Source organism: Quercus suber, unplaced genomic scaffold (genome assembly GCF_002906115.3).
Source record: "Quercus suber isolate HL8 unplaced genomic scaffold, Cork oak 2.0 scaffold_258, whole genome shotgun sequence".
In the NCBI taxonomy this organism is placed as follows: domain Eukaryota; kingdom Viridiplantae; phylum Streptophyta; class Magnoliopsida; order Fagales; family Fagaceae; genus Quercus; species Quercus suber.
In genome coordinates, this window is record NW_027069714.1 from 451,150 (window position 1) to 470,629 (window position 19,480).

Consider the following 19,480-nt stretch of genomic DNA (forward strand, 5'->3'; position numbering starts at 1 on the left):
ATGATTGTGATCTACAACAAAAATAGTGACATGCCATTCTTTCGGAACAATGTCTATTGACTTTCGCAATACAATAGTTAGATGAATTTTGCATCCACATTTTAAAGACTTCCTATTTCATTGCTCCTTTGATGGATCCACCATTTTTAGTGGTTGCCTACCTTCCCGATGACAAAAGAAATTACGTCTTCCTATTTCTCCTTTTGTTTTCTCTCTGAATGACCTTTTCGAATTGTAAAACCATTTCGATTCACATAATTTTTATAGAAAATGAAACATTCTTCTTCACTAAGAAAACATTGACCAACAAAAGGCTCAAATTCATTTTCTATTAAATTTATATCCTCATATTCTTCAATAACCCTCATCTCATCTATTGGACATTCATTCCAGTTAATTATTTCCCTTCCACATGTGTTATTATTTTTTCCATCATTCGGAAACTCATCTAACTCAACACAATTCCTTGAAACACTTCCATGAATCTCACTTGCAATTAAATCATCATCAATTTTTGTTATATTAAAACAATAATTAAAAAAAATCAATATCATATTATACGTTAAATGAAATATGGATTACAAAAAAAAAAAAATTAATAATAGTACATTATTGAGGTAGTTCATTTAAGTCAAAGTAATTCATTGGAACAAGTTAATGAGTCTCACTTGCAACTAAATTGTCATCAATTTGTGCTACATTAAAACAATAAATATTCAATATCATATTTTTGGATAAATGAAAAAAAAAATGATACAAATAAAATAAAATAATAGTTTATTCTTGAAGTAATTCATTTAAGTTAAAACAATTCCTTTTAACAACTTGATTTTCTCACTTATAATTAAATTCTCATCCATTTGTGCTATATTAAAACAAGATTAAAACAATCCACATCATATCTTAGGATAAATGAAAAAAAAATGATAGCAATAAAATAAGATTAACCTCATATTCAAATATATTTTAAAAAATAAAATTATTATACCTTGCAAATAATTGCTTAATCCTTCATTGAACACTTGAACTTTTCTTCATCTTTTTATTTTTTATTTATTTTATTTGGAAGTAGGTTTGATAATGGTAAAGTGAAAAAAAGTAAGTTTGATATTGGTAAAGTAAAAGAAGATTAAGAGTAAAATATTGATAAAGCGAAATTGGATGGGAAATAAAAAGTAAAATAGTGAAAAATCTATTAAAGGTGTGTTAAAGGGGCATTTTTGTCCTATAATTATTATAAAAACCAAAGTACACGTCTAACATCAATCGCAGTTGAAAAATAAAACTTTGTCAATATCTTATGCAGCTGAAAAGTACATGTCTTATATTAACAGGTGCTGGCCGGCACTTGTTTACAAAATCCATAAATAAAAAAATTTTGCACAAACTAATATAAAAATGATTTTACTAATATATGTTTTAAGAACACGCAATAGTAAACTCATTTAAAAAAAAAAAGTTTATTGACAAATTTTTTAATTTTTAATAAAAAAATTTTTAAAATAAATTTTTGGGTAAAATATCATTTTCGTCCCTAAACTATCACAAAAGTTCGTTTTTCATCCCTAAACTTTCAAAAGTTCTATTTTCGTCCCTAAACTTTTACAAAAGTTCGTTTTTCGTCCCTAAACTTTCAAAAGTTCTATTTTCGTCCCTAAACTTTTCCAAACGAATTGATTTTCGTCCCTCCCACATCAGCACTCTGTCAAGCCACGTCAACACTCTGTCAGAACTTTTGAAAATTTAGGGACAAAAATAGAACTTTTGAAAGTTTAAGGACGAAAAATGAACTTTTGTGATAGTTTAGGGACGAAAATAGAACTTTTAAAAGTTTAGGGACGAAAAACGAACTTTTGTGATAGTTTAGGGACGAAAATGATATTTTACCCTAAATTTTTTAACGTGTGTGCTAGAGGCACTAAGCCACGTGCAGCTCGTTGGCGAAAAAGTAAAAACAAGCACGACAAGTTGCCTCTTAACTTAAGTCTGCAATGATGGCCCTTCAATAATTTTAAGCCCCACAAAAGAAAACAAAAAAGTAGTGGTAGGGTGGAGCTTTCAATTAATATCAGCCAAAGTTCAACTTGGCCATGTGTGAAACCTGCCACTGCCGGTTTGCCACTATTATTGATAGCAAGAGGAAGACCGCGAAATATTATTTTAAAAGAAAAAATCTTCATTGTATTTGTACGGTACTTTCGCTTGTTGGCTCTGCTTTTTTACTCAATTATTTTGAGCCTACGTACGTGAGTATGTCCGAGAAAAACTCTCCCGAGACGGTCCGTAGTTTCTTGAGCCACGCCCACGCGGCTATTCTATCTTGGACCGACTTTTTCTAATAAAGAAATAATTTAAAAAAATAAAGAAAAATATTTAAATAAAATAGTATAAAAAAGGAGTATGTGACGTTTGATATATGGTAAAACAGTGTATTAAATTTTTTTTTTTAAATAACTTTTTATTGTCTACCATTTTTCTATTTAAAATGCTCACATGTTCACACGTGAAAAAAAAAAAAAAAAAAAGAAAGTATATGATGCCGGAAGTTGAGGAGCCATTTTTTTTTAAATAACTTTTTATTGTCTACCATTTTTCTATTTAAAATGCTCACATGTTCACACGTGAAAAAAAAAAAAAAAAAAAGAAAGTATATGATGCCGGAAGTTGAGGAGCCATTTACGCTGAATAGAAATCACAAGCACAAGCGCCCTTGCTAACTAAGCTATTTCAGTTTCTCCTTGATTTCTCAATCTCTTTCTGTTTCTTTCTTGTATTGTCAATCCAACTTCACATTCAGTCTCCAACTATGGATGCGGGACTAGTTACTGATCTCTTGAAGCAGTTGGGTTCATTCACTGCTGATCAGCAGGCTCTACAAGAGCTACAGTTGCCTGTTGGAGTCGATGATGAAGTCAAAAGGCTTCAACACAATCTCGCAGTGGTCCAGGCGATGCTCAGCGAGGTCGAGGAAAGAACATTGACGGACCCAGCTGTGAAGCCTTGGTATGATCAGCTCAAAGATGCATACTACATGATGGATGACCTGTTGGACATCTGGAACACTGCAAGGATCAAATCACAAATTCAGAAAGAAGAAGAAGTAGCAGAACCGGCTGATATTAGCACTCCTGCTGTGAGGAAGACGGTATGCTCCTTCATCCCCTCTCCATCATGTTGTTTTAACCTTCCTATGCATCATGATGTTGGTGGCAAGATAAAAACACTGAATGAAACATTAGATATGATTATCAATGGCATGGAGAAGTATGGGATTGACTTGAATAGGCAACCTGAAGTAGTTGATAGACCAATAACTAACTTTGTGGGTGAGAACGAAGTATTTGGTCTAATAGATTACAAGAAGGTTGTATTAGAAATGTTATTAATCAATTCTAGTGAAGAAACAAATCCTCTTGTCATCTCCTTAGTGGGTATGGGCAGTATTGGAAAATCAACTTTTGCCCAACTAGTCTACAACGACTCTCATGTGCAATTCCAGTTTGATAAAAGAATGTGGGTTTGTGTTTCGGATCCTTTTGATCCGTGCAAGGTTGCCAAAGCAATCATTGAATCTATTCAGGGTCAATCCCCAGACATTACCGAATTGCAAAGTCTATTAGATAACATTTTTGATTTAATTGTGGGAAAGAAGTTTTTTCTTGTCCTAGATGATGTGTGGACTGAAGACTCCACAATGTGGGAGCCATTTAAAAATGCACTCAAATGGGGTGCCCAAGGTAGTAGAATTCTAATCACCACACGTAATGAGAGAGTTGCAAAGATGATGGACAGTTCCTATGTTATCAATTTACCGTGTCAGCCTCTGGATATCTCCTGGCAAATCTTACGTAGAATGGCATTTCATGATAGACATGAAGCTCTGATACTAAAAAAAATGGGACATCACATGGTGAAAAAGTGCAAGGGCTTGCCACTTGCTGTAAAGACTCTGGGGAGTCTTTTGCGCTTCAAAAGTAGAAGAGAACAATGGCAGATGGTTTTGAATAGTAGTTTGTGGGAGTTTGAAGATATTGAAAAAGGTTTTCTTGCACCATTATTATTGAGTTACTATGATTTGCCTTCACCATTGAAACAATGTTTTTCATATTGTGCTATCCTTCCAAAAGATTATCTCTTTTCTATAGATGAATTGATCCTTCACTGGATGGCACAAGGATATATCGAATCGAAGGAAGATATAGAGATGGAAATTTTAGCTGAGGAATACTTTAAAATTTTAGCCATGCGCTGTTTCTTCCAAGATTTCGAGAAAAATGAGGATGATAATGATAAGATAATTAGTTGCAAAATGCATGATATTGTACATGACTTTGCACAGTCAATGACACACGATTTATGCTTCACAATTGAAGGTGATGAAAAGGTTGAGATAGACTTTAAAAAGGCTCGCCAATTGTCATTGATTGTTAAAGAAACAATTCCTGAGTTTGTTTATGATGCAAATAATTTACGCTTTCTCAATTTGATTCTTTTGTCTTCTCATACTATCCCACCCAAGTTATTCAACCATTTAACATGTTTACGGACATTACAGTTGGAAGGAAAATCAATTTTGGAACTTCCAAATGAAGTGGAAAAATTGATACATTTAAGGCTTCTCAAGTTATCTTGTGTTAATATAAAAGAGTTGCCTGAAACGATGTGTAATTTTTTAAATTTACAAAGTTTGGATGTTAGAGGATGTAATGAACTTGTAAAATTACCTCGGGGGATGAGTAAACTAATTAATTTAAGACACCTTCTCCTTGATAAGAAATGTGGAATCAAATCATTTTCGAAAGGAATAGGGAGATTAACTTGTCTTAGAACATTAACTTACTTCTCTGTAGGCGGTGAGAGTGATGAAATATGTAAAATGGGAGAGTTAGAAAATTTGAACCACATTCAAGGGAGTCTCAGGATACAAGGGTTGAAAAACGTGGTAGATTTAGGTGAGGTCAAGAGGGCACAGCTTAAGAAGAAGATCCGCCTCAGTGTTTTGCTTCTACATTTTGACATGGTAGATGAAGAGACAGAGGACAGAAGAGGACGAAGAGTGGAGAAGGATGTATCAGTTCTGAATGCCTTAGTGCCACATCCAGACTTGAAAGATTTAACAATTGGGGAATACATGGGCACCACAGTTTGTCCTAATTGGATGATGTCCTTGACCAAATTGAAAAGGTTTGTTCTTCATTGGTGCCCAAACTTAGAGTGTTTGCCTCCTTTGGGAAAGTTGCCGTTCCTTGAATCATTGGAGATATTGCATGCGGATAGTTTGAAAAAGGTGGGAGACGAATTTTTGGGTATAGAACCCAAAGGCAAAAACATGAAAGACGACGTCATATTCCCAAAATTGAAATATCTCGACTTTCAGTATTTACAGAACTGGGAAGAATGGACTGGAATGGGAGTGAGAGAAGAAGAAGATGGGGATACTGGTTTTGTTACAAATCCAATAAAAATAATGCCAAATCTTGAATTACATTCATTGATAATTGAGCACTGTCCTAAGCTAAAGTCACTGCCAGACTTCCTTAAAATCAGAGCTGATGAAAGAGGGACAGGAGAGGAGTGGCCCAAGATTTCTCACATTCCAAACATCAGAATTGGTTACGAGTATGTGCAAAGAAAGGCACTGTCATTAAGTTGAAAGTCAACTCTTGGTTTGGACACTCCAAGTCTCATCGATTCAAAAACCATCACTGATTGGTAACTTCTTCTCCTCCTTCGGTTTATCTTTTATTTTGCAGTTAAATATCATATTTTTCTTGCCCAAAATTCCTCAGGAAAAACAACTTTCGCATTTAAATTTGCTTAAATTCGCAAAGATATTTTCATTTGCAAATCAAGTTTAGATTTTCCAATTTCTATGCATGCATAATCTTTATTTGTCTATAATTACAATTAGCATATTTTTTTTTTCTCTAATCTGTTATTGGTAATATAAATCTGTCTCTTTTTCATAATGAAATTTAATCTAAACTCTTACAGGTTTCAACCTAAATTTGATTTTTCTGATTCATTTATGGTTTAATACTATGTGGGTCTGTAAACTAATCTTACATAAATCATGTGGCTTTCTTTTGGGCATGTAAATTAAGTACGATAGGAAGTGAAAGTTTCTTTGATGCCTTTTGTGCATCAAAGAATGGTGGAATGGGAGTTGATGCTCTAGCAACTCCACACATAGCCTTTTCCAGCTCTTCTTTTTCTCTTTTTAATTAAAAATCCTCTATGTACTTTTTAAAATTTATTAGTACTTACTTTTTATATAATCCTTTTAGAAATATAAATTAAAAAAAGAAAAAGAAAAAGGATTCTCATGTTTATTAGTACTTGGTGTATTTGTTTCTTCTTTCTTATTTAATCTTAGTTTGCATGCTTTTTTTTTTTTTAATTCCTCTCAGTGTTTTCTGGTTTTGAAATTTTGTGGAGGATGTTTCGATATTTTGCTATATATATATATATATATTACTGTAACGTAGTGTATGATGCTTGTATATTGACATTTTGGGAGTTATTTTTCATTTTTATTAAAAGCTTAGCTCGATTTACATATTCATCATCTGTGGAAAAAAAAAAAATTCTCTCACATACTGGTAACACTACTGTTGGTAATGCATTATATATATATATATATATCGAATGGCAACATTACTGTTCGTAATGGATTTTTTTCTCTTTTTTTCGCGAGTAGAGATTTTGTGAATGATGATGCTGCAATAGGAAAGGGAAATAAAGCCTCTTTTATTGATGTTTGGAATATTTTTAGCTCTCTCTTCAGCTTGATCTCTTGCCTCTCGGCTCAGATCCTTGCCACACTCTCCAGGTTTGTATTTTTTCTTTTTTCTTTATATGAAATCTTATTGCAATATTTATCTGGTCCTGATTTGATCATATCATGCATATTAATTAATCATGGCAGTTAATTAATTTAAATGGTGGAAGAACTCAGCATTAAGATGATGATCTTCACACCATCACGATAATGTCCAGACCTTGCAATATTGTTTCTGTTGCAGTTGAAAAGTTTGTTAGTATAGTTGCATCTTAAATCCCATTCAAACAAGATAAAATTTTAAATTTTATCAGTAATGAATTCAATAGTCAAATTCTTACATACTAGTGGATTGAGTCTTATATATCTCTTATATTTGTGATATCGTTTGATTGGAGATGATGAAATTCATCAGATTGGTTGTTCATAAAGCAGAGCACCCCCCCCCCCCTCTTTCTTCTTCCCACTACCCAATCAGATTGGTTGTTCCAAAAGCAGAGTACTGTGCAATATCCACCAATTTTACATGGTAACGAATTTCTGACATTCAAAAAGAGACCCCCAATTTGATACTCTTGGATTGGTTTGTGCTTTATTCTTGATAATGTTTGACGTAGATCCAAAATTGGGGTTAAAAGAATGCATGACCAAATGGTATCAACAAAAGAGGTCTCTTTGTTCACATAGGAATGATACATAGGTCTTTATACCCAAAATCCAATACCATTGAAAGGCAGTGAATTACATCCACTATAGTGACTTGGTGTTTGAACCCAGTTCCAATTTTCCACTTTTCAGACTTAAACATGGTGATTCTGGCCTTGGCATGTCACCAGGGGGCTCTGATGCCTCTAAAATTATTTACAGTATTCAAGAGTGAGGCAATAATTAAATCAAATTGTCTGCCATATTAATTCATAGATCTAGATCTCAATGTCCATTGTTGCATCTGCATTGTCAATCAACTCCCAAATATGGAATTCAAAATTATTATCGTTTGATTTTTTTTTTCTCAGGTTTTAAGATGGGATAGAACTTAGAAAGGGGCTTCTGTGATCTTTGAGATAATGCAGTTATGTGGCTTTGACACTGGTCTGTAGTTCTAGAAATGCAAGGATTTTTCAATAACCCAGTTTTTTGAGTGATGGAATATGTGAAAAATTTATTCAATCATATTATGTAGTTTTTTACAAAGTCGATTTTAACGCAGGAAATTAGAAGGCATGGTCTTTAAGTTGCTATTGTGGGAAGACAATTGATAATGACATTCAAGTACTACTCAAGCCATACTTAGCTTCAAAATTTGATTTGACATTGAAACTATTTCTTATTGTAAATGATCCTCTTCCTAGTTCAGGTTATTGACATGTCATTTGAATCTCTTGTTCATTTATATTTTATGGTTGAATATTATATAGGGTCTTTTTGCAGTTTCTTTATTTTGGGTATTTAGAATAATCTGACATAATTCATATGTTTTCTTTCAGGCATGCATATAGATGGATGACGATCAAGACAATGAATTCAGGCTAGAAATCAATGGCAAAGATGATCTGATTGAGGTATCCAGGATTGAGGACAGTAATGATGAAGAAAATGGGACTAAGCATCAGGACTTATAAAAGAAAAAGATGGGACTAAGACTAAGGTGGCTGAAGAAGTGGAAGAAGACAACAAAGAGGGTGATTCGCAGAGCCGGACAGACAGGGGATTGACATGCATGGAAGAAGAGGGATACTTATTATGAGAGTGGGTAGTGAGAGCAAGGTGTTGAAGATGACACAGACTTTAAAGACGGAGGAGGTGAGATTCCGTTTATTTGCATGAGTATCACCTTTAAATCTGTGTCTTTATTGCTACTTAATGCCTCTTATTTCTAGTTACTGTTAATATTTTTATTTTGGATTAATTGATTCAATCAGTGTGTTTAGATTAATGATTATAGTTGTTACAACTATATTAGCTTTTTATTGATGGGGTTTATTGAATTTTTGGTTGTTTTTGTGTCAGGTATCATGGATTTTAGCTACAATTAGAGTTCTTTTGAATGATGATAGTGAGAGAGAAGTGAGATATAAAGCCTCGTTGATTGAAGTGGAAGTAAACATTGATGATGGGGATTTGTGAATCTGGACAATACAGGGTAGTAAGAGCAGGGTGTTGAAGATGACAAAAAGTTTGAAAACAATGAAGGAGGAGGTCAGATTCCCTTTTAAATTGCTCCAACATTACCTTTAAATCTATGATTATATTGCTACTTTATGCCTCTTATTTCTAGTTACATTTAATATTTCGATCTTGGATTAATTGGTCGAATTCCATTGTGTGTTTAGATCAATGATTGTACTTATTAAAACTATAATAATTTCTTATTGATTGATTTCATTAAATTTTTGTGTGTGCATGTGTCGGATTATTAATTTTTAGCTACAAGTAGAGTTTTTTCAAATGATGATGGCGAGAGCGAAGAGAGATATAAAACCTTTGTTTATGAAACTCTCTCCATGTTTTTTCCTAATATAAGATGTTCTTATTGTAATATTTCTTTGGTCTTGATTTCAATTCTATGTTTTTATTGGCTTGCTTGTTATTCAAGCTATATATGATTTGTCATTTTTTCTTTGATTTATCACTAATTCATGTGATTAATCTTAACCATCTTGAAAAAAAAAAAAAAAAAAAAAAAAAAAAAAAAATTGTATTTGCCATTTTGGTGAAATAGAGAAATTAAACCCTCAATGCATTCCTACTATTCCATTTCAATGTCAATATTGTCTCCCTTATTTAGGCGTTTCAGTTCGAACTTCTTTTACTTTTCTCCTTGCTCTTCTTTACTTCTATCTCTATCTCAAACAAACTTAAGATTCTTTAAATAATCATCATTGGTCGTTCCAGGATGCTGACTGGGGCACATCCATCAAGTAATTATTCTGCCCAGGTAAATTACTGTTCATTAAAGGAATTTATTCTTTTTGAAGTGTTTCCCTGCGTTAATTCTTCTTGATCAAATCAACCACTTTTAAGAGAAACAATGTTTCTTGAATTAGCTTCACCAAATTCTTGTAGGTTCGAAACTTTTATGAAAGATTCATAGCAACATGTTTCCCTTGTTAAGTGAGATGTGGAGTGTTGCTTGATTGTGGAGTCACCATTTTATCTTGAAGGAGCTAGTGAACTGTTTGAATTTATTGTGAAAAGACAAAGAAAATGGCCACATGGTTATGGTAATTATTGAAGGTATGGAACTTCTTCTTGAAAGAATGCATACAAAAGACTAGGAGGATGTGAGCATGTGGATATCTCAGGGGATTTAGGTATGGATGCTAGAATGTTACTCTTGCTTTGGAGTTAACTGTGTTGCTTGCCATGCTTGGCAATTGTGAGCATCTCAGTTCTGAAATATAGTAAGGAAAGAATTTGGAGAGGATTATTTGTGTAGCCAACTAATTCTAACTTTAAGGCCTGCCTATTATTTCCTTCATTTTGCTTTCTGTCATGGTGCTAGAGACGTTAATGTAATTTCAATTGCTTGAGTTGCCCCTTTACAGTTTAGTAAATGGTAAACTGTATACAAGATGCAAAGTTGCAAGCTTAGGAATTGTCAGCCTCTATTTGGGGTCTTACGCAAAGTAGTTCCTTGTCTGATTTTCTTATTTCTATTTGACTTTCCTTATGATTTGATTGTATTTGTTTCAAGGGCAGTGAGTTTACAATCGTAAACACATTGTTCCTTTTCATCAATAAAACTCTTATTATCTATCAAAAAAAAGGAATTGTCAGCCTCTATACAACAAACTTAAGAACCATTGATTTGGTTATCAGAAAATCATGTTGGCAGTTTACATGAGTTATTTTTTGCTTTTTTTTTTTTTTTTTGATAAGTAAGAAAGATGTATATTCAAAAGGCTACTTAATGCATGAAAAACACAAAGCAAAACAAAAAGAGGAGAGAAGAAAGAGAAGAAAACCAAGAAGAAAACTAATTACAAAAGAGGAGAGAACAAAGGAACGAAAGGAGAGAATCACTAGATGTGAGTCTCCAAGCCCTAGACCAGTCGGAAAGAGATCTGCTAAAAGAAGTAAGCAATTGATCTCTGGAGCTATCCAAGTCCTCAAAAGTCCACCGATTGTGCTCCTTCCAAAGACACCACAATAAGCACAACGGAACTAAATTCCAAATGTTATACAAGTGCTTCCCCCACCATTTTCACCAACCAAAGAGCAAATTTGTACCCGTTCTTGGTAAGACCCACGAAGTCCCAAAAGATCTAAAAATAAAACTCCATAACTGATGAGCCTTCTCACAATAAAGCAATATGTGATCCACAATCTCCCCACAATGACGATACATAATGCACCGGTCAACAAAATCAAAATTCCTAAGTTTCAAATTGTCACCCGTAAGAAACCTGTTACAAGCTATAGTCCAAACGAAAAAAGAAACACGCCGAGGGGCCTTAACTTTTCAAATCCCTTTCCAAAGAAAGACAACAGAAGAAGAACCTTGCAACTTATTATAGAACGAACGGATATCAAAATCCCCATTAGGCTTCAACTTCCATCTTATCCGGTCCCCAATATCCGTTGAAGGAATATTGGATCCTAAGATACAAAGAAAGTCCTCCCCTATATCTAACTCCCAATCGTTAAGATCCCGAATGAAGAGAACATCCCAACTTCTTTCCCTTGCCCCTAGCCTTGTCAAAGAAGACTCTACAGAGGCCTTCCTATCAGTGGCAATACCATACAACCCCGGAAAAGCCAGTTGGAGAGGTTGATCCCCACACCACTCATCTTGCCAAAATCTCACTCTATTCCCCATCCCAACAACAAAATGAGTATTTTTGCTAAAATCCTTCCAACCATAGGGATACCTCTCCATAAACCATACCCATGAACACTCCTACCCAACTTAGAAGTCCATCCCTCCCACTCTTCCCCAAACTTCGGAGCTACCACCTTCCTCCAAAGCCTAGTCTCCTCGTTCCCAAACCACCAAATCCATTTCCCTAGTAAAGCTTTATTGAATGTAGTTAGTTTCCTTATACCTAAACCATCATTGGCCATAGGCGCACATACTTTGTCCCATCCTATCAAATGAGTCTTGTTATCACCTCACAAAAAGTCCATTTGCAACTATTCGATTCTGCTACCCATATGAGTAGGAATGGTGAAAAGAGAAAGAAAATAAGTAGGAAGGCTAGATAACGTACTCTTGAGCAAGGTCAATCTACTACCTTTTAATAGATATAGCTTCTTCTACCCGGCCAACTTTTGCTTAATTTTTTTCCATAAAGGATTCCAAATTGAAGGTGATTTATGAGAGACCCCAACGGCATGCCAAGATAAGACATAGGCAAAGTTCCAACCCTACAGCCCAAAATCTCAGCCAAAGCATGCACATTATTTACCTCCCTTATTGGAACCATTTCACTCTTCTGCACATTAACCTTCAAGCTTGTCACAGTCTGGAAACAAAGTAACAACATCCGAACATGAAGGACTTGCTCCACATCTACATCACAAAATAGAATAATATCATCTGCAAACATGAGATGTGAAACACATTCCGCATCAGCATTGAAACCATGAATTAGGCCAGCACCCTCCACTCTTTTCAACATCCCACAGAAAACCTCCATCACAATAAAAAATAACATAAGAGATAGTGGGTCCCCTTGTCTAATCCCCTTGAACTACCAAAAAAATCACTTGGAGACCCATTGATCAATATAGAGAACTAAACCGTGGATATACAAGTGTGGGTCCACTTACACCACTTTTCTCCAATGCCCATTCTCTTCAACAAATCTAGGAGAGCCTCCCAATTTACATGATCCTAAGCTTTCTCAATATCAAATTTACAGATGACCCCCGGAACCCTACTCTTCACTCGGCTATTAACAAATTCATTCGCAATAAGAACTAAATCAAGGATTTGTCTCCCACCCACAAAGCTATTTTGAGACTCAGAGATCAACTGATCTAAAACCACCCTTATACACACTCCCCACCAAGCTAATAGGCCGGAAATCTCTGATATTGGAGGTATCATTCTTTTTTGGAATTAAATTAGTGAAAGTAGCATTGAGAGATTTTTCAAACTTATAATGTTTATGAAACTCTTCAAAGACAGCTAAAATGTCTTTCTCTGCTACCCTCCAACAATGGTGATAAAAAGCCATAGAGAAACTATCGAGACTTGGAGCTTTATCCCCTTCCATGTCTCTGACAACCTAAAGAATTTCCTATTTCTCAAACTTCCTCTCAAGCCAACCTCTCTCCATTCCCCCAATTTGATCAAACTCCAAACCCTCCACTAAAGGCCTCCAACCCTCTGGCTCTTGATACAAAGTTTTATAAAACACTACTAGTTGAGCACCTACCTCAAACTCCTCCTCACAAATCACCCCATCCACTTCCAAGATGCTCAGATGATTTTGGTGCATTGGGGAGAACAAAATCAGAGCAGGGGTTACGCAATGATATAAAGTTGTTTTGGGTGCTAAGATTTAAAAATTAAAAAAGAAAAGAAAAGATTTAATGGAAAATCTCTACACCCATTATCCTAAGCTAAAAATAATATAAAAAGAAGGTATTGAGAGTAGTTTGTAGAAAATTAGTATTTGGTTAAATGTAATATGGCTAATTTAGCAAGTTGGTCTGGTGGAGTGCCTATCAGGAAAGATGTTCAACATGAAGTAAAGGGGGAACCACCTGTAACCTGAGCAGGATTGTGAATATGAAAACTTGGTCAAATGTAGCGAGGTTTATCCATCAAGTTGGCCGTTTGGTGTACCTATCAAGAAAGATGTGGGGTGCATTAGCATAGAGAAAAAGAATCAGGAATTGTTGTGTAGATTTTTTTTTTTTTTTTTTTTTCATATAAAAGTTCATTCAAGGGAAATGTTTTCAGAAAGACATTGTACATGAGGTCAAAGAAAAACATGATTATTGTAGTGTAATTGAATATGGTTTAGGATCAGTTAATGTTGTATAGGTCTTTATGGAGTTTCTTTATTTTGGCTATTTAGAATAATGTGGCATAAATATTATGCTTTTCTTTTAGGCATGTATGTGGATTGATGATAATCAGGATAATGAATCCGGGCAAGAAATCAATGATAGAGATTATGTGGTTGAGGTATACAAGATTGAGGACATTAGTGATGAAGAAGATGGGACTAAGCATAAGGACTTATCAAAAAAGAAGATTGGACTAAGTATACGGCAGATGAAGAAGTGGAAGTAGACAATGATAAGAAGGTTTTTTGTGGAGCTGAACAGAACAGGGTGATTGACATACATAGAAGAAGACAGAGACTTTAAAGACTAAGGATGAGGTGAAATTCCTTGATTACTTGCATGATCATTATTATGATCATTATTTTAAATGTGTGTTTATAGCTACTTTGTGCCTATTATTTCTGGTTACCTTTGATATATCTTGTATCAATTTTTTGAATCTAATTGTGTTTAGATTAATGATTATAGTTGTTAAAACTATATTAACATTTTCTTTTACTAGATAAAGCTATATTAACATTTTATTGATTGGTTTTATTGAATTTGTGTTTCTGTGTGTAGAGATCTTGAAGTTAACTCTCCCATTTTTAGGATATATTTGACTCTCCCCTTAGAACCAGAAGGATCAATCCCTACCTGCTGCCTTCCTTGCCACTCTTTGGGTTTGTGTTCTTTCCTTGAGATAGATACTATCATTATAAAATAGATATGAAAATGATTTCCAGTCATAGTACATGGTTTTTTTTAGCGCCCTGTTTGATGCAGGAAATTAGGAGGTTTGGGCTTACAATTGCAGCGGTAGGAATATTGAAGACAATTGACGATGACATTCCAGTAATCCTCAAGGCATACACAACTTTAAAATCTGATGGTCATGTATATCTCCTGATTCAAAACTGTGATTTGATATTGAGATTCTTATATTGGATATCATCCTCTTCCTAGTGTAGGTTATAAATTATCCTTCGGTTGCGACACTACTGTCTGGAGGCTCAAGTAATAATTCATGCAACCCATGTTCAATCGTAATGTATTAATAATGGTACCTATGTTGTCAAGTTAATGGGCTGCTACAGTGGTAAGCTTCATTCATCTAAATAGCTATTTTAATATAACAAAGAGTTAACACTTGAGAAATTATTGGATTGATTTGAACATGTACTTCCTGTTGAAAAGAAAGTTCCTGATGGTTGAGTTGAAATCTTGTATTGATTGTGTATCTTAAGTAATTAATTTTGAGTCAGAGATTTCTATACTCTCAAAATATAGGATAAATTTAGTGCATAGCCAATTGGCCATCATTTTTTGTTGTTACAAAATCTGCAGAGGAATAAGGGTAATCAGAAACAATTCATGGCCAACAAACATAGTTAGATATTTTTTATGGGCACAGTGATCCTAGAAGTTGCAGTAGAGTTCATGTTTAGTACTAAAAAATAATTTTACCTGTAAATCTCAACAAAATGGTCTTGTGATATTTGTTTTATCTTGGACCTACATTTTGTTTATTATTGCAAGCTGAACTCAAAACTATATTCCTTCTGGGTAAGCATATCTTGCTTAAGAGGGAGTGGTCAAATGGCATCATAATTAGGACAACGGGTGGTGTTAGCGGCACGCTTGAGACTGTCTAAAGCACCCAGGATCACATCCTATACTAAATATGTTTTCTTTGCCTTTAATAAGTTTTAAGATTTAGCCTACGTAGTTGTCTTCTCCTTGCAAACAGCTCCAATTTATAACTTTGATAATTATTCGTTTGTGCATCTCAAGAGTTTATTCATTCGGAGTAGCGAAAGCTCAAGAGGACTTCAGTGGTTTGTAAGGTAATGCAATTTGATTTAGCATTATTGTTGGTTTTTTATGTTATGGTCACGTGGAGTTAAAATTTAAGATTTTTGAGATCCCTAATTTAAAGTGGACTGGGCTATGTGATATTAATAAGTTTCTACAAAATGATAATTTGTGGATTTGAAATTTGTGTGAAAGATTACTCTTCTCTGTAGGAAATTTGGAGGACTACCCCTAAAGCTGTTTTGGCTGGACTTCCTAAAATCATTGACAATGTCACATTAATTGGGACTATGGTACTCTCTTTGCTTCAAATGATTGTCAACTAGGTCACATCTAGCTCATCTAAAGATAATCTCAATCTGGTTGTCACTTATGATTCAGATCAAAGACAAGTCCTCTGGATTTTACAAATAGCATAAGGGTAGCAGATTAATACAAACCACTTGCAATGGATGACGAGGAAAGATCAAGATCAATCTCAAAGAGAAAACCCCATCTAGGTGGTCACAGATTAACACTACTAGTCTTGGTACATGATATAATTTTCCCTTAACTTTTGTGTTTTGTTTGTTCAATTGACAAATGCATCCTAATTTTTGCTCCTTATTGTGCTTCAGAAGTAAATAAATTGCCGCTTTTCTATTCATTTTTATATTTGTTAATATACATCAATTTGGAATAAGATTAGGTAAAAGCTTCCAGTTGCTGATTGTGGTGTTTGGTTTGGATTTGTATTACTATTCCTAAGCGTTCCTTCATTTGTCGGCTAACGGTCATGGATAGACTTCTCCCTCATGACAGGGTTGCTAAATGGGGATACAATTGTGATCTCGTTTGTGAATACTGCAAGAGAAAGCTGGTGTCCATGTTAGGCTGTGTAAGATGGGTGTCTCTCTAAAAATAACGGTTAGTTTATTGAAAATTAATTGTTCTTACATTTGTCCTATAATCTGATGTGGAAGCTTATAGTTAATGTAGCCATGATATATGGAAAACACACATCATGGTTGAGTGGCAAGTCCCACATCCTTAATACATACCCCAAGCAGAAACATGTTGGACTGCGTAAAACGTCCAAAAATCATGTTGGAGAGAGAGTTTCCTGGAACATAGTGTTAAAAATTAATGCTGTTGCAGTTTCCGTGTATTTTAAACTTAGTTCATTTTCTTGCATGTTATCTATAGGGTGCATGTTAGACAAGTGTCAGGCAGTCGTTTATGTCTAAAGAGATATTCATGTATTTGGACAAGTCTAAAATTAATAGAGGAGAATTTACAGTTCCTCTGTCCCTTGTCCTACAAATTGATGGGCAAATGATAAGCCTTTGTTTACTTGTTTTGCAGATCCCAATTACATGCTCTGTGTTGTTCTGAGCAATGCATCTAAAAAGTGTACTCAACCCTCCTTGCACCGAGGGCTATTCATGGTTTAGTGGCAGGGTATATGGATTCACAGTTGAGCCTATTAATGGGAGACATGCTTACATTCCATTCCATGTATGTTTCTTCTTGGTTGGAAATTTTTTATCTTCCTCCTTCATGTCTGGCTATCTCTGTGAGCTATATGTATGTGTTTGTGGGTTTGTGCATGTATACACCCTTTGTGTGAGTGCAATTCAGAAATTATGCTTCTTGCTACATTATACATGTCAACAATGCCCAATTGAACAAATGTCCATTCGACCTTTAAGTATCTAGCCTGCTTTACACATAGCTTGTTGCACCTATTGATCTAGATACATGATCAATGAACCTGTAAGCAAGTTTATATTCAAAATTTCATTAAATGATAAATGAGTTTGTTCAACTGGGGCAGGAGCATATCGGTTTTATTATTGGCAAGTAGCTGGTAATATAATATGGAATTGTTTGCTCATTTTGCGTGTGCAGTGTGCAATTGAGAAACAGTGAGAAACACAGCAAGGTCATGATAAGTGACATGATGTTGGCAAAACTACAGTCTTCAACCAATCAGTAGAGTTTCTTGAAGACTTGGACCATACATATGTCATTGATCGGGGATAGAAAGGAGGGATGTACCACAAATCTTATCAATATATAGGCAGAACCATATGGAAGCAACAAGATCTAAGCATATATGAGTTCTTAAAAATGTTATGAGGACATACTGAGGAAGAACTGCCACTCTTAGATTGAAACAACCATTTTAGAAAAAAAATGGCTTAATAAATTGATTAGCAGTACTGTCCAATTAGAGTAGTTGTTAATTTGATGTTTTCTGTGTTATTGTATCCCTTTGTTTTTTCCTGCATGTTGATACTAATTATGTCATGTACGACCTCTGAAGTCTTGCGGTTTGCTCTAGCATTGCTGATTCGTAAGATTTTTGTAAAGAACCCCTACTTTTGTAGATGGGGTCCTACTTGAGCTTCTTGATACAATACTTTTGTAAAGAACCCCTGTATATTATTTTGAATATATAAGAAATCTCAATCTGCGTGCATATCTTTGAAAAAGGCCTTAAGCATCCGTATCTACCTTGGAAAATTTTGTCATTGTTTGGTTCTTCCTCTATAAAACCTTTTCTTTTAATTATGGGATAATTACAATTTGCCCACTTGTGGTTTGACCTGATTTCTATGTGCCTACCCGTGGTTCAAATTTTGACACTTTGCCCACCTGTGCTTCTGACCGTTAGCCCTCCGTAACCCACCTCTCCACTCTCCGTTACTCTAACACGTTTTCTTTCAAAATCAAAACACAAAACAGATCAAAAAGTTAGGGTTTTGGATTGCTTAAGAACATTTTTATGAAGCTGAATTCAAGTCCCGAATTGTCCAACAAGGTTGTAATCTCCGCCTCACCCTCCAGTTTTAATTACCACCATTATTATACCACCGTAACAAACATATAACGAAAATAATCATTTAGATTCTTATGCTTTAAGCTCTGTTTTGATTGATCAGAAGGCAAACGAAAACTTCAACAACAAAAAGAAAGAGAAATCCAAGCTTCTCACTGAGTTGAGCACTTGAGTTGAGATTTTCGCTTCGTTAGTTCCATTTGTTTCAACAGAAAATAACTCCAGCTAAGTTCTCTAGTAACTAAGAAAAATCTTTAATTCGAAGAAAATTAATTTCTATCAAATATTTCACAGTACAAAATGCAGAAATTCAAAAACTTGTCCCTCAATTTTTTCCGCAGCCAAACAGAACTTCACCTCATGTCACCGCATATTTCAGTTTAAGAATATCAGTTACAAAGTTTCAAACTCTATGCCCCTGCCACCAGCCACCATAACCCACTGCCATAGCCACCACCGCCCTCAACCTCAAACCCCAACCACCAAAACCACAAACAAGTCACAAACCCAAAATCAAACCACAATCAAATCACAAACCCAAAATCAAATCACAAACAAGTCACAAACTCTAACCCACAGCTGCTAAACCACCAAGAAAAAATTTCACAAACCCAGACCCACGATGAACGAAAAAATTTCACAAACTCAGACCCACGAAGCAAAAATTTTACATACTCAGACCCACGATGAGGATGAACGAGGCGCTGATGGGTCTGCTACTGAAGCTGGACTCTGTGCCCGGAGTTAATCTGATGGTGAGGGAGGCGAGGAGGAAGGTGAGCCGTTGGATCGTGGCGTTGCAGGAAATACTCGACGCCGTTTCGAAGGCAAAGACGGTCTACGACGACGACTGTTACGAATATGGGTTTGTGAGGAGCTGGGACGACGTCGTTGCGAAGATGGAGGAAGAAGTTTGTAGAGAAAGAGGAGGTGATGAGATGGAGAGGTTTCGTGCTGAGCATTTGGGGTTTCGTTGCTTGTAGAGATTTCTCAATGGGCCCTGATCTTCTGTGCTTCAAAGACACTGATTTTGCCCAGTTTGTTCTTTGTTGTGT

General features: G+C 35.0%; 1 protein-coding gene across 16 annotated transcripts; it reads left to right on the forward strand.

The window, feature by feature from the left end:
• The first annotated feature begins 2,658 nt into the window (after positions 1-2,658).
• On the forward strand, positions 2,659-18,055 carry LOC112000199 (putative disease resistance protein RGA3). 16 transcript variants are annotated; one of them, XM_065781169.1, is made up of 18 exons: positions 2,659-5,712; positions 6,701-6,832; positions 7,798-7,873; positions 7,992-8,138; positions 8,269-8,584; positions 8,792-8,980; positions 9,677-9,719; positions 9,848-10,018; positions 13,851-14,124; positions 14,369-14,469; positions 14,556-14,653; positions 14,758-14,885; positions 15,581-15,633; positions 15,814-15,894; positions 15,983-16,130; positions 16,403-16,507; positions 16,946-17,098; positions 17,492-18,055. In XM_065781169.1, exon 1 carries the CDS (start codon positions 2,807-2,809, stop codon positions 5,651-5,653), a length of 2,847 nt encoding a protein of 948 aa, XP_065637241.1. In that variant the 5' UTR covers positions 2,659-2,806; the 3' UTR covers positions 5,654-5,712; positions 6,701-6,832; positions 7,798-7,873; positions 7,992-8,138; positions 8,269-8,584; positions 8,792-8,980; positions 9,677-9,719; positions 9,848-10,018; positions 13,851-14,124; positions 14,369-14,469; positions 14,556-14,653; positions 14,758-14,885; positions 15,581-15,633; positions 15,814-15,894; positions 15,983-16,130; positions 16,403-16,507; positions 16,946-17,098; positions 17,492-18,055. The 16 variants fall into 16 exon arrangements, with proteins under 16 accessions (XP_065637241.1, XP_065637244.1, XP_065637239.1 ...); XM_065781172.1 differs by having other exon boundaries at positions 14,573-14,653; positions 16,290-16,507; XM_065781167.1 differs by having other exon boundaries at positions 14,573-14,653; positions 16,385-16,507.
• The last annotated feature ends 1,425 nt before the right edge of the window (positions 18,056-19,480 follow it).